Source organism: Typopeltis vanoorti, chromosome 16 (genome assembly GCF_054136105.1).
Source record: "Typopeltis vanoorti isolate ZY-2024b chromosome 16, IOZ_Tvanoo_1.0, whole genome shotgun sequence".
NCBI classification, from domain to species: Eukaryota; Metazoa; Arthropoda; class Arachnida; order Uropygi; family Thelyphonidae; genus Typopeltis; species Typopeltis vanoorti.
This window is the reverse complement of record NC_143564.1, coordinates 101,305,389-101,321,204: the sequence shown is the minus strand read 5'-3', so window position 1 is coordinate 101,321,204 and position 15,816 is coordinate 101,305,389. Positions and strand designations below refer to the sequence as shown.

The 15,816-nt window shown below is 36.3% G+C and overlaps 1 protein-coding gene across 3 annotated transcripts in view; it reads left to right on the top strand.

Annotated features, from left to right (window-relative positions):
• The window catches only part of LOC150098219 (lipid transport auxiliary protein 1-like), a 325,116-nt gene that overhangs the window by 108,707 nt on the left and 200,593 nt on the right, over positions 1 to 15,816 (top strand). For all 3 annotated transcript variants that reach the window (XM_090406448.1, XM_090406449.1, XM_090406450.1), the window contains one exon: positions 13,600 to 13,653. In XM_090406448.1, the coding sequence (XP_090262574.1) occupies positions 13,600 to 13,653 (54 nt within the window). The remainder of the gene's footprint in view (positions 1 to 13,599; positions 13,654 to 15,816) is intronic.

The window sequence follows — 15,816 nt, the reverse complement described above, 5'->3', positions numbered from 1 at the left end:
TAATGTAACATGCACACAAAAACTTACAATACTAAGCCCAACCACGTGGGTGACACTAAATTCCCATCTAGGTGGAGCGCCCTCTAAGGGCGGTAGTAGGTGGCCTGGAATGTAAGGTGGGACCTCTGGTGATGAGTGTTTCCCAAATCTTCGGAAGCTTAATGCAACCGTATTTGTTAAGATTTGGTTGGTTTCTGAGAGCTGCTGCTGCTGCTTCTAAGAAAAGTCTCTCTCTTTCTTGAATTTGCTGTGGTGGAGCATGGTGGTTTTCTTCCATGATACTCTGTGTGTGGTGTCCAAAACATGGTCAGCCAAGCCTAAATGGCCATAGTTGTGTTTAACGATGTACGACTTGTGTTCCTCCAGGCGGATGGATACTGATCTGCCTGTCTGTCCAAAGTACGCAAGCTTACAGGAACAGGGTACTTTGTAAACTCCAGGCAGAGAGAGAGGAGGGAGCTGATCTTTCGTAGAACGGATAAGGGTAGTAGGTTTGCAGTAGGGCTTATATGCTGTGTGTAGGTTATACTTTTTTTGTATCTTGGCTATTTTTTCTGAAGTGCCTCGGATGTAGGGTATGGTGATGGCATTTTTAAAAACTTGTTGACGAGAGGGACGGGGAATGGGGGAGGAATTGATTATTTTTTTGATACTGTGTTCGCTGTAGCCATTGGAGAGGAAAGTTCTGTGTATGTGGTTAAGCTCAGTAGTGAGGGCGGTTCCACTGGAACAAAGATTGTGGGCTCTCTTGATAAGGGTTTTAATGATGCAATATTGTTGTGAGGGGTGGTGGTGGGAGAGTTTGTGAATGTATCTGCCTGTGTGTGTGGGTTTTCTGTATACAGTGAAGGTAAGTGTATCATTAGGCAGGCGTGTGACTAAGGTGTTTTTAATTTTATCGTAAAATGAACATTATCCTCCGCGATCGCGCTACCTACATCCCGCTAGAACACGACCCCACAAAAACACAAGTTAACAAATTAAAAATCTTACTTAAAAAAGTAACCTCCTGGCCCCCTGACGTCACGAAAAAACTTAAACCTTTCCGCTCCCATCCCCCGAATATACGGTTTACCAAAAATCCACAAACCCAATTCCCCACTCAGACCTATAGTAGATGCCACCAATGCACCTTGTTACAGACTGTCTAAACAGCTGGCCAACTCTCTGTCCCCCCTCACCAGAAATTCAGCTTTCTATATAAAAAACTCGACCCACTTTAAAACCCCCACAGAAAATTTAACCTTGAATAATACAGACATATTAGTAAGCTTTGATATCTCCTCTTTGTTTACCAATATTCCCTTAACTGATACTTTATCTCTCTTAGAAAACGTTTTCCCCTCTGACATCTTAGATCTCTTTTCCTTTGCCATCAACTCTGGGTATTTCTCTTGGAATAACAAAATCTACAAGCAGATAGAGGGAACCGCCATGGGTTCCCCCCTCTCACTCCCCCTTGCCAATTTCTATATGGAAGATTTCGAAAAATGAGCCATAGACTCAGCCCCACTCAAACCTTCTATCTGGCTAAGATATGTAGATGATGTGTTCTCTATTTGGCCTCATGGCCCAGACACGTTAGACTCCTTCCTCGGTCATCTCAATAGCCTACATCCAAGAATCCAGTTTACTATGGAAAAGGAAAAGAACAATTGTTTACCCTTCCTAGACACCTTAGTCACGCGCCTGCCTAATGATACACTTGCCTTCACTGTATACAGAAAACCCACACACACAGGCAGATACATTCACAAACTCTCCACCACAGGCAGATACATTCACCACCACCCCTCACAACAATATGGCATCATTAAAACCCTTACCAAGAGAGCCCACAATCTTTGTTCCAGTGGAACTGCCCTCACTACTGAGCTTAACCACATACACAGAACTTTCCTCTCCAATGGCTACAGTGAACACAGTATCAAAAAAATAATCAATTCCTCCCCCATTCCCCGTCCTTCTCGTCAACAAGATTTTAAAAATGCCATCACCATACCCTACATCCGAGGCACTTCGGAAAAAATAGCCAAGATACAAAAAAAGTATAACCTACACACAGCATATAAGCCCTACTGCAAACTTGCTACCCTTATCCGTTCTACGAAAGATCAGCTCCCTCCTCTCTCTCTGCCTGGAGTTTACAAAGTACCCTGTTCCTGTAAGCTTGCGTACTTTGGACAGACAGGCAGATCAGCATCCATCCGCCTGGAGGAACACAAGTCGTACATCGTTAAACACAACTATGGCCATTCAGGCTTGGCTGACCATGTTTTGGACACCACACACAGAGTATCATGGAAGAAAACCACCATGCTCCACCACAGCAAATTCAAGAAAGAGAGAGACTTTTCTTAGAAGCAGCAGCAGCAGCTCTCAGAAACCAACCAAATCTTAACAAATACGGTTGCATTAAGCTTCCGAAGATTTGGGAAACACTCATCACCAGAGGTCCCACCTTACATTCCAGGCCACCTACTACCGCCCTTAGAGGGCGCTCCACCTAGATGGGACTTTAGTGTCACCCACGTGGTTGGGCTTAGTATTGTAAGTTTTTGTGTGCATGTTACATTAATTGTTTTTGTAATCCCCGTAGATGTCCTAGTGACTAGGACGAAATATAGGAAGTATTAAATTCTATTTTAATTCTTTTTGAGTGTTGTAAAAAAATCCATTAAACCTCCAATAAAAACCAATGAACAAAAACTACTGTATTAGTAACTATGCCCTACATATTTCTAATTACGTTTATGAATGATCAGACATCTACAATTAAAGATTTATTTTCCAATTTTGCTATTAAAATGGTCAGATCGATTCTTTGGCTACCTAGATTTTTCCTGGGTGAAAATGGAAGAGTGATTCTGAGCCACTTGTTTTTACTTCTACAAGATATGCATGTGATCATTTAATTATATCAAATCAAATAAGGAAACAACATAATTAATTCGGAAATTGATGTGAAACAGTATGTGAAAACGAGATAATGGATTTTGAAATCTGCGGTGTTTGGAGAATTAAGTCTTCCTCATTGACTTCCTCAGCTGGGTTCACCTTCAAACGATAAGCGATTGACCGCAGGTACGTGTTGAGTCTGTTTTCAGCCTTGTACTGAGGATATTGCTGTACTAGGCAGAAAATGTGTTGTTGGTTATGTAGGTACAGGCTATTCACAGGAGCCCTATGTTTCTTTGACCTCCAAGAAGGCATGTTATATCTTGTTCGTTCTGCCTCTGGTCCTCCTTCAGGGAATCGATGAATCTCCAAAGTGATGGATGGTAAATCACCATCGACTTTTGGAATTTAATATGCCAACCTTCTACAGAATTGTTGGTTCTCTATGTCCCATTGATGACCAAATCATGAACATTCCATACCTCAGGTGGAAAGCAAGGGTTTTCTGCCCCCTCTATGCCCTCGAGCTCGACACCCTCTAATGTAAACACATTCAACATACTCTATCGTTCCTTCTAGGTCTTCCGAAACACTCTTTGCAATGTAGTCAAATACCTCGAGTACGTCGTCGTTCAGCACGAATGGCAAGCTGAACAGCATCGATGCTTCTTCACGTATAGGATTTCCTGCAACTTTATACTGCTGTGGCAGACCCAAAGCCACCATATGTTGCCAAAGAGCCTGAGAAAAGTGAAATAGACAGCACTTTATATTTGCATTAGGAAATATCTCCTGTGCAGCATTCATATTCGCCAGCTCTAAATCCATCATAACGGTATGTGGATGCACGATGATTCCTGCTTGTTTTACGGTGTTGACAACATGCTGGTATATTGACCGATATGTAGTCTCAGTTTTTGCAGGAGTTAGAGCATACACCAAAGGCACGACATGCTCTCGAAATATTCCATGCATAGTAAACAACTGAGCAAATTGTGAGGGTGCAGTTTTAAATGTGCCAGCGGAGAAGATAATGTCACTGGCTCCAAGTAATCTTAGGTTCTCTGTTGTAGCAAAAACAAGGAGACGATCCTCTTCCTGTTCACCAGAATCATAAAAAATAAATCTGTCATGATTTAACTTTTGTTGATATTCTTCTGGTATCTCAACGTCAACGAAACTTGCGGGAGTACGAGACCTCACAGTGTTCTGCCATCTATTGACGTGCTTCTGTAAACTATTCCTCTCCGACAACATAAGTAATACTTCATCTTGCTGAACTTGTCCTATAACCCTACGCATAACGTGTGAGGGTGGATGGACTTTGCATATTGTCTTGCACCCTTCTCTTTAGATTATTGTTAACTTTCCTAACCTCTCCGTCCACACCTGATTCATGTTGATGATTGTCCTTGCCGTCTTTGTACACCACGATGTTGTCTAAACTGGCAGTTGTGATGCACCTAGCATTGCAACTATCACGAACCTCGCATTGCCAATACCGTCTAGTCTTATTCTTGTTATAAGAGTGAAAATGATAACAATTTTGAAGATAAAGCATTGGTTTACCCCTGTCACTCATCATAATTTCTGCATATTCAGCACTGCCAAATTTTAATTATAAGTTACAAAAAATTTTGTTGTCAATTGGCTATTATTAATGATCACAAGTTACTTAGAACTCCTTGGACTAATCTCAAACCCAGGTGCTTTCAGAGTATTTCGGCCAATTATTTTCAAATCGAAATAGGATTGGACAAATAACCTCAAACCCATGTGCTTTCAGGGCATTTAGTCCAATTATTTTCAAACTGAAATAGGATTAGACAAATAGCCTCAAACACAGGTGCTTTCATGGTATTTTGTCCAATTATTTTCAATTGGACGAAATACCTTACTGGACGAGAAAAGTAATGGACAAAATAGGATTGGACGAAATGTCCTACTGGACAAGATTTTCATTGGACGAGCTGCCCTGAAACCAAGACAAACTGTCATGTCTATCATTAGCTGGCATTTACCAGATACCTTGTGAATGTAATCTGACATACTTGGGCAGACAGGCCATTCTGTGGAAAAAAGAATTAATGAACATCAGTTATATCGAATTCATGAAACCTCAAAAGTCTGGTCTAGCACAACATAGTATTGACACTAAACACAGTATCCAGTAGGATGAAGCTCATCTTCTCCATAGAAGTAGGTTTAAATATGAATGATTTTTCAAAGTTGTGAAGCCCTTTTACATCAGCCAAATCTGAATTGGAACGATTGTCTCTTCCCCTCCCTCCCCTTTGTTTTCTCTCTGTCTCTCTTTTTTTTTAATCTGTAACCTGTAAAATTGTAGTAACTAAATTAATTCGCTTAAATCTGCATTGTTACACAAGTCCATCACGGTTTGCCTGAGTTCCAGTGACTGTACTGTTTGTCAGTAGGCACTCTGAACAAATGTCTCCAACTTGCTGACTTCAGCATCAGATCACCCACACTGTGCAGGCTGAAAATAACTAATTAGAGCACATTAAGTTAGAATGAGTTAGAGTAATATGAGAGTGGAGACATTGTAGAAATAACTAAATAAATTAGATGGTAGATATGATTTATCATATAATTCATTTTTATAGTATATTCAAAAATTCTTCTTTCTATCCACTGCTGGATATAGATCTCCCATTTAACTTTCCAGTTCTGTTTTTAGCCAATATCCATCATTTTGTTCATTGCTGATCTTTCCTTCTCGTGGTATCCACTCAGTGCTTAATTTTGCTTGCCTTTCGTCTAGCAGTCTACTAATATTATATTATTATTATAATTATTGGCTATTCCATGGAGTCCTTTGACTCATAAAGGGAGGCCCTAAACATCATGCTAGGCACTATCCAACATTTGTGCAGTATCCATCATACTTTGCTTTTAAACTAATTCACAGTCATGGCCCACAAGACTTGGGCAACTTATTTCACTCATTTACTCTGTATTTCCTCTGTATTAATTTTGTAAAAAAAAACCTTCAATAATTTGAATGTCTTAATCATATCACCTCTAAACAAAAAATCTAGTCCTGACCTAACCACTGCCAGCTACACTCTTCCTGTTTCCAAGGCTTGCCCCTAGTTCTCCTACCACCAGACCTGTTCTGAAAAATTTCCTCTGTATTAATTTTATAAAAACCCTTCAATAATTTGTATGTCTTAATCATATCATCCCTTTTCCACCTGTCAACCAATTTCTGTAACCCACAAATCTTTAGCCTATTCTCATAAAGTTCGTTCTATTTAGGCATGCTACGATGTCATTTGCCTCCAGATCCTCCCCTCCTCCTCATTCCCAAGAAATCTGTGTAACCAGATCTTTGCAAATTAGTCAAGATGCGGTCTTACCAAGGCACTTTAAAAAGGTCAATAACCTGCTTTTCTCTACTGTCAGAGACAAACAGATTATTGACCTGCTTTTCCTGCTTTCTCTATCAAGGCTATTTAGCATTTCATGAGCTTTTTTTTTTTTTTTGCTAAAAGAACAGTTTCATCTGTAAAATATGATTGAGATTTTTTCCATTGATGCTAATTCCATAGTTTTCTGTGAGACATTCTTAAAGGCTTCTTCGAATGTAGCAGAATACAATTTGGCTGATGTAGGATCTCCTTCTCTTACTCCTCTTCCAATACCAAATTCCTTTCTCTGATGTTCTAGCTTTATGCTGGCTGTTGAGTTTTGATATAGTTTTTAATAATATAGTATACTTTGTTGGGAAGGTGTGTTGTTTTAAACTATTTAATTTCTGACTGATACAGAGAATCAAAGGCGTTTTCAAAATCTAGGAACATGAAATATGCAAGAAGATTATATTAATTTGATTTTTTTCTATTATGTGCTTAATATTGTGGAGAATCTTGTTCTGAATCCTGCATGTTCAAAAATTATTGACTGTAAATGAGAAATTCTGAAATTAAAAATTTGGTGTATGCAGTTACTAGTCATGTGCACTCCTTTTAAATGGTGTGTGTGTTAGTGTAAGCATGGAAGAAAGACTGGCTCTTCTTTCTATTCTGTGTTCTTAGTGTTTGGCCACTTTATAAGTAGGAGAACCAATGGAGAGGAATAATGGATGCACTATCCATTTAGTCTCAAGTGTGTGTGTTCTCTTTGTGCATTTTTGTTGACTCATAAGTCTAGGGAGGCCTAGGATTATATGGCTTAACTTTTGGGATAGTTTCAGGAGGCCAAGATATACAACTTTATCTCATAATTTTTTGGAATCCTGTTTCTGGACTTTATAAGAGCACTACAACATTCTCCAAACCTAAACAAATTCAGCTGCATCACAGCTGAATTCAAATAATTTCTTGCTGATTAGCCAGAAATTTGTCAAAACACTTAACTCGCTATAAAATACAATGTTCAAACCAATTTTAACTTACAGATCTGAAAACTGGGTTAGAAGGGGGAAAAAAAAATGCTTGATCAAAGACTGAGACCACAGATATGAGTTTTGAGAAAGATTAGGGGAGTGAATAATCTCATCAATGGCAAAATCATACTAAAAACAAGGATATTAGAAAGGAATTTGACATTGTTACCATTCAGGAATGTACTAGCAGAGCTAATGTCAGGTGTTATGATCATTTAAATATAATGAAAGAAGAAAGCAAAACAAGTGTTTGTTACCAGGTAGGTAAAGAAGTAAGTACCTTTAGAAGACCAAAATATAAGATCTAATAATATTGTAGTCCTGAAAGATAACAGATAAATTTGTAGGGAAATTGTTGATAGGACTGAAGGGATGAAGATGCAACAACAAGTTCACATCTCCCTCCTTTATTAAAGTAACCTTTTATTATTATTTTTTTTTAAAAAAAAGAAACATCTTCCAGTGTTGCAAATATGTGGTCACTCCTGTTCATAATACTAACATATACAGTACAACCTTGATACTGATAGATTTGGGAAGAGAGAACTACTGCTGATTTTAGTGACTGTCTTGTGTATAAATGGAGATGGAGCTAAGGGAGAAGGGACCTAATAATATTCTGAATAGCAGCATCTCTTCACCTGGGGAAGAGTTCTAAGTAAATAGAATGAAAGAAGCAAGTTTGGTGGATTTGAAAAAAATAAAAAGATGATGGGCAGCCATTGTGTGTTTTAACAGGCCTAGCAGACAGTAGAGGAATAATGGATGCCAGTTCAGTGAAGCAGCATCCACTGAAGTAAAACAGAATTTTAAAAATAAATAAATAAATAAACCAGTTTGACAGGATGGAATGAAAGAGAAAAGAGGAGAAGCAGGTTAGTAAGCGATTACTACTGACATTACAGGCATGGCAGATCAAATTTATTTAGCAAATTAGACTATTAAACCAATACTTTCCCTTAGTCGCCAAGGCATCTAGAACAGATCCCTGTTGCACTCAACTAGTGACCTTCTTTTGGGATACCACTCCTCCATACACATTTTGATGATGCCATTCTTACAGCCAATCAGCTATTCAACTCACAGTTTGGTATTTAATCCCATTTGTTTCAGTTTAGCTACTAGCTTGTCATGTGGCAATCTATCAAAGGCCTTTGAAAAATACAAGTAACCCACTGTATGTGCATCTCCTTTATTTAATGAATTTGTCACCTTGTTGTGATATGTAAACAGACTGCTGAAACATGACCTCTCTCCTAACCTGTGCTGACCTTCATAAAGAATACTGCTATTATCAACTTCTGAATCCTAATCTTTGCCAACTTCTCTGACACCTTAACAGCAACCCCAGGCACACAGATTGGCCTATAATTTTTAGCTGCCATTCTTATCCATTACCCCCTGTGAAGTGGAACAATTTCCCATCTTCAGGACCTGCCCTGTTTCAAGACTCATGTTAAATAGGTGTGTCAAAGGTGCCATTAATTCCATGGGGCATTCCCTCAAGACATATCTTGAGGGAATGCCCATCTTGTCATGTGATATCTTTTCATGTCCTATTGCCTTAATAACATTAAGTTTATTTAATTTCAATAAAGTATATCCTCCAAATTGGTTGCCAATCTGTCAGTGTCAGCTAGTATCATCCTCCCATATTCATTTTTTCCTTCTTGCCACTTCTTGAAAGAACTCACTAGGATTTTTCTTAGCTTGAAATTTGATTAGCTGATTTCTTTTCATACTGCACGCTTTCTGCCTTTACCAACTGAGTCACTTCCTCGCTTGCTCTTTGTACTCTTCATGCAACTGATCATTACCAACATTCATCTTGTGTTGGAGGCAACACAAGATGAATGTTGCCTCCACAGTGCCTTCTTCCAAATTTCATGTTTATTCTTTTCATTCATCTATTTTATTCCTAACTTGTCTTTAGTCTTTTTCACCTTTGGAATACACTCAGACATTGCTTCTATTAAATAGCTCTTGATTGATGCCCATGTAGCTTCTATATCCTTCTCATTCAACTCCTCTTTCCACACTGTAGCTCCCATTTGTCTCCTAAGCTTTCAATAATCACCAGCCTTGTAGTTCCACATATATTCCTTCTTTATAGAAGTTCTGATGTGATGGGCTGCAACCCAGGTAATCACTTTATGGTCCCTCTCACCAACCAAGGAAAGATTGGACATTCCATTCACAGTCACATCCTCTGATTATGTAACTAGATCTAAGAACTTGTAACCCTCTTGTGCCCTCCATTACATACTGCCTAAGATTAATAATATTACCTTAAGAACTCCAGAAATTCATTCTCCTTATTCCTTGATGCTATCTCTTCATTCCGATCAATATTGCCATAATTAAAATCGCCCATAATGATCACCCTTTGCTTGCTCACTAAGCCAAGTTGCCTATACATTTCTTTGTCTCCACATTCCATGACCTCTAACACCCCATCAAATACCTCATTCTATCAACCTACACTTTAATACCATACTGCTTCAAAAACCACTTTTTTTCTCCTTGTATCTCATCCTGTCTTGGATATAATTCCCCTGCTATCACCAGAAGCTCCCACTCCCTTCTTGCCTTTCCTGTCTTTATGAAAAACATTATATCCATCCATTCCTATTCCCATCAAAATGTCATTCTCATTCAACCATGTTTCATTTATTTCCAACTATTTTTAAGTACATAAACTCAATAAAATCAATACAACAATTTCATCTTCATTATATTTAATACTCCTGGCATTTTTAAATAAGCATAACAATTGCTTCTTGGTCTATAACCAGTCCTTCTCATGCTGCCCCTCCCATCTGTGACTTCACCTCACCTTCTGCCCCATATCCCTCCATATCCCCCTCAGACTTTAACCTCCATGTTTTCCTGGCTGATCCATTCTTATGCTGACCATCAACACACATGGTCTTCATTACCACTTTCAGAATCCACTGTCCATGTCTCTGTGACTCACCCCATTTCCCTGTTCAATTTGCATTCACAACTACAACTCTGTCTCCCATTCTCCCTATGCCCAACCAAATCATTTGTTTCAACTACAACAACTAACTCTCTTGCACATTTACTTATATCTAGCTCCTTAATTAGCCTATTCATTCTTCCTCATGGTAAACATACCTTGTGCACCCTCTCATCTACCACACGTTTTAGAATAGAATCTCTATATAATGCTATTCTTGAGTCATTTGCTACTTCTTTCTCTCCATTATCTTTCATTTTATTCTTTTTCACTCTTCCATTCATATCTACCATACATCTAATTTCATTCTATACATGCCTCATTTCGTTCTTCAACTCTTATATTCCAGCATTTGTTCTTGCTATTGCTTCTTCAGTTTGGCACTTCTGCTTCCATAATTATGCCTGGTTTTCATTTTTTTAATTATTTCTATATTTACAATCGCATTCTCCACACATTCTTGTGCTTACTTTTCTGGATATCATTCTTAGTCTTCCATCCATTGCTACATTCTGACTTTCACATCACCACAATCCATTAATGTATCATGCCTTCTACAGACTCTCAGTACTCTTGTTGAATCTCTCAACAAACACATCTGCCATGCTCGCCCATTCATACATATTACGCTTCTGACAACACAATGAACCATCTTGGTAAAATCCACATTCAGCATGCTCGATTTTTGCACCATACATCTGGATGATCTTGTTCTTACCGCCATTTTTGCAGTAAGAACAAGATCATGCTGGTTAACTTTTAGATGCAAACACTCCACACGCATTCACAGCCAAAGCAGACTAAAATTACACTAAAGTTACAAAATATATTGTTAATGATTATTATCTAAACTTCTTTTTTGCAGACCTTATGTCACAGGAGGAGGCAGAAGTATGCTTGCATGCACTTATCTGGAACACTCAGTAAGGAAATTCCTCTGAAATCCTAAAATTCAGTTTTATTTCTCTTTTTATTGATAGGTACTGCGAGAGCTCTGCTAAAATCATTGGAATTAGACACCCTGACCAGGCCTTCTGAATTATGTAGCCCTCTGAAAAGCTTTTATACCTCCATATTTGAGCATTTATGGTCAGATATCATCTTCTCCAGTTGCCTTTCCATATTTCAATTTTTGACATACTTTTCTAACTCTATAATTAATATGTACTTCTGAATGCATTTCTCTTGAAAGTTTTCTATCACTGTGTTGTCACTGCTTGTTTCGTTTAGCAGTCTTTCATAGTAATTATTCCAGACATCTAAAATATCTTTATATCTCTGATTCCTTTTACAGTATTCTTTTTTCCATTTCTAATCTTTTTCAATAGCCTTTTGCCTATCATCATTATGATATTTATTTTCTGTGTTCTTACTAAAGTTTGTTTAGCTAGTGTTACAGAATACTTTGCTTTCATAGATTTGTCTCTTTGTTCTCTCAGAATGCAGATTGAGGAACTTTCGATACATTTCTTATTTTTCTTGACTACCTTTTTGCTTCATGAGTCCACCATGGAGTTTTGATTTTCTGTCCTTGTAGACAATCTCACCACATGCCTCTGACATTTTTTTTTTTTTCTTGAATAATATTTGTGTACTACAATTCACTTTTGAAAGCTGCTCAACTTTGATTCTTTTTAAAACTTTCTTACATGCTTTTCTTTTCATTGTAATCACTTTTATCTTGATTAAAACTCAAATCTTGTGGTCTACCCCATTAATGTAGACCTGGATATTGAATGAATGGGGATGAACTGCCAATTTGGAGTTTAGCTGACCAACTTGTATTCTTATTGCTTAAACCAAAATGATGGTACAAGATGATAGAAAATTTTGCATGTGTGATTCCTAATTAACAGTTAAACTTGTGATGGTAATGATTTTATATGCTGGTTAAATGCATATGTTACATGAAAGGTATAGTTGTCATTCTTATCTTCCCTATGCTCATTCAAAATACAAACACTATAAAAAATTGCACAACACCACTGTTACTGTTTCCTTTATAAAATCTTCATGTAATCTGATTTTATATATAAAAAAAAATAATACGATTCAAAATCCTATAATATGACATTTAATCCATAATTCCATATCATATAGACTGGCAAATATTACCAGATTTTGAAATTAAGATTTTTCATAAAGCTTCATAATTGCTATTTCCACTTTTACCTCATATTAAATAAATAAATTTCCTTTGGGAAATAAACTAAAACTAGTTTATTTTCTTTCTTGAAATAAAAGAATAGGATCTGAGATAGTCAAATTTTGTTTATAGAATAAATTTACCATGGGATATTTTACCATGTTGCAATAGAAGTTGAAAGTTTATTTTTCAATACTTGGTCAGACTATAATAAATTTAGTTTAATCCTTTATCCAAGTGTGTGCAAACAAAGTTTGCGCCTGAAAGTGTCTTTAGGACTGGGGTAAAGTGGTACAACACCGGACAACTCCTTGCAAAGATGGAGCAAGCTACCAACACTCCTATCTCAGTATCTCCCATAATGCAAAACACATCTCCTTGTGGATATGTATAATGTTATGCATTAAGGGAAGGGCCACTACCCAGACTAGTTTCGACCTTTATTGAGGTCTCTTCAGTGGGAGCCCACTGAAGAGACCTCAATCTGACATTCCCTCAATCCCAAGAATCTGACAATTATATATTACCAACGTATAAGTTTACAAGAATTACAATAATTTGTTAACAGAACTCACTATAGTGAGAATTCACTATAGTATTTGTTACGGTGAGAGTCAAATATATCTATTCATGCCTATTTAATCTTTCATTAAATTTGCCACTCAAATATTTGCACATGGTTCATGTCTCATTAATGTTGATTTACATAAAATTTTTTTACATCTTTTAATAATTTAAATATACTAAACAAATATGCAATCTTCCTTTATCCGTTTTTCATATATCCTGAAAAAAAAAATCTTCCTTTTCACCTTCTACTTAGCTCTGGTTTCACTGGAAGCACATGCCCACATGATGCATAAACAGGAACCACAAAGTGATTTGGCACTTAGTCGTGAATGTGTTAATTAAGTGGACACTTAAATTTCCATAATTAATGTTATATATATAAATTTCACATATTTGTGGTTTTATGTAAATATATATTGATAGGTAAAGTTTGTATGAGTCTTTATTAGGGTTCATGTACATTTTTCTTTTACTTTTGTTTGTTGTAAGTTCATGAAATATAAATCTCTGGAATCAGATCTGATTATTAGCCTTTATTGATATATCAGTGGGAAAATTTTCATTGTCAAATAAAACAAAACGTTCTTTTTGCAGTTTCACCTAGTCATTTATATAGAATGAAGACTGTTGATACTTTGGCACATTTAGGTAAGTATTGGTGTACAAATTTGTACATATGTACTGATTAACAACAGCATATTTTCCTGCTTGTATTATGATTTATAATTTAGCAATGTGCATTATTCTTATTGCATTTTAATAAAGTGCATGAACTACTTTTTTGTGCTGATTATTAAATACAAGAAACCTAAAAAGTATAATAGACTATATAGTAGCTAATAGGAAAACAGCTAAAACGATACTAGATAGCTGGGCATTTAGAAGTGCAGAAATAGAATCTGATCATTATCTCTCTTACAAGAAAATTAAGAATATCCCAAGATACCTCTAAGAATCTTTTAGAGTTCATCTCTTGGATGATAAAAGTATCAAATACTTTTATTTGCACGGAATAAATGGAAAACTAGAGCAAATAAAAGAAAATGATGATACAGAATGGAATTATTTTAAAAAAATGTATTAATAAATGCAGCAACAGAATGCCTCAAACAAAAAGTAAATGGAAGAGGAGAAAGGAAATAAGAAACTGGGATAAAGACATTGAAGCATAATCAAAGATAAGAAAGAAACATATAAACAAAATCACTAGAAGCAAAAATTAATTATAAATACAAAAGAGTGATAGCAAATACATACAAAATTCTAAGGAATATGAATAAGAAAGTAAAAGAAAAAGTGAAATTTGAAATAATCAAAAAGAAAACCTCCTGGACTTCTTCCAAAACTTATGGCAAGATAGTAATGAATCTAAAACCGACAATGCTTACTAACAACTATACAGTTTAAGAAATAACATTACAAGAAATCCAACAAGCAATACAGCAAAGCAAATCAGGAAAATCCCCTGGAGAAAATGGAATAATATAGAACTTATAAAATATGCAGGCATCCTATTCATCAATAAAAATTATTTAACTATCTGGCAGCAAGATTTTTTCTTGCTGCCAGATATAATCTTGCAAGGTAAATATTCATCCCAATATATAAAAAAGGCAATAAATGCAACTGTGAAGACTACAGAGGGTCTTCTAAATACTGGTTATAAGTTATATGCATGAATATTAACTTCAAAACTTAATTGTATGTAGATAAGAAGCCTTATTTTAGTAAATACTTCACTCACTGACTGAGAGTTCGCTTATGGAAAATACACCTCTCCGATGCTCCAAGTTCCATACTGAGAGTTCTTGCTCTCTTAAGTTTCTGCCTGGTTTCTCACGAAAACAGCTGTCAGACCAGTGAAACCTTATCAGAATGGACCAGTAGGAGACGAATATATGGGCGCTTTACCTTGCGTGCTTGCTATTAGGTTCGGCTAGGGCAACTTGTAGTATGGTGGCGAGTGTATTCCCGCAAGCTCTTTAGTCAACTTTCAAATACGAAACTTTATAGTTTCTGTATTTGGCTCTGAAATTATTTTGGATTTAATATCCATTTAATTTGTATCATATGTAGAAGATGAACTTTGCAAAGAACAAAATGATGATTGTGCATTGACACAGCTTTTCCATTAAAAATCTTAATGGAAAAACATTACGAATATAACATTAAAATGCACATAGGATTTGTAGACTACCAGAAAGCCTTTGACAGTCTTAAGGAACAAACTATGGACCATACTCATGAATCTAAGCATTCCAAATCAGCTGCTTGCTGCAATAATTAACACATATCAGAACAACCAAATATCTTTAAGAATCAATGAAAAAGTTACAGAATGGAAATTAATAAACAAAAGAGTTTGTCAAGGATGCCCAATGTCACCACTGTTATTTGATATCTATATAGATGAAGTAGTAAAGAAATGGAAGAAAATAAAACCAGCATTTAAACTGGATTGTGGAACTATACTTAATACTCTTTTGTTAGCATCTTTACTTCATAGTATGAAGTAAAGATGAACTCCATAGATCTATATATGCCTTAAACCAGTGATTCTCAACCTATGGGGCATGCTCCCCAAAGAGGGTGCAAAGAAAGCAAAGAAAGTGGAAATCAAAGGAAAAACTGAAAAACTACTTTATTGAAAGAAAAGCATTTAATGAAACTATTTATTGATACAAAAACAATATAAAAACAAAAACATAAAATGCACTCTGAAAATAAAATAATAAAATGTATAAAATTCACTTATTTAATAAACTAGTTACACTTACAGGAACATATCAATATGCCGAGCAACTAATTAAA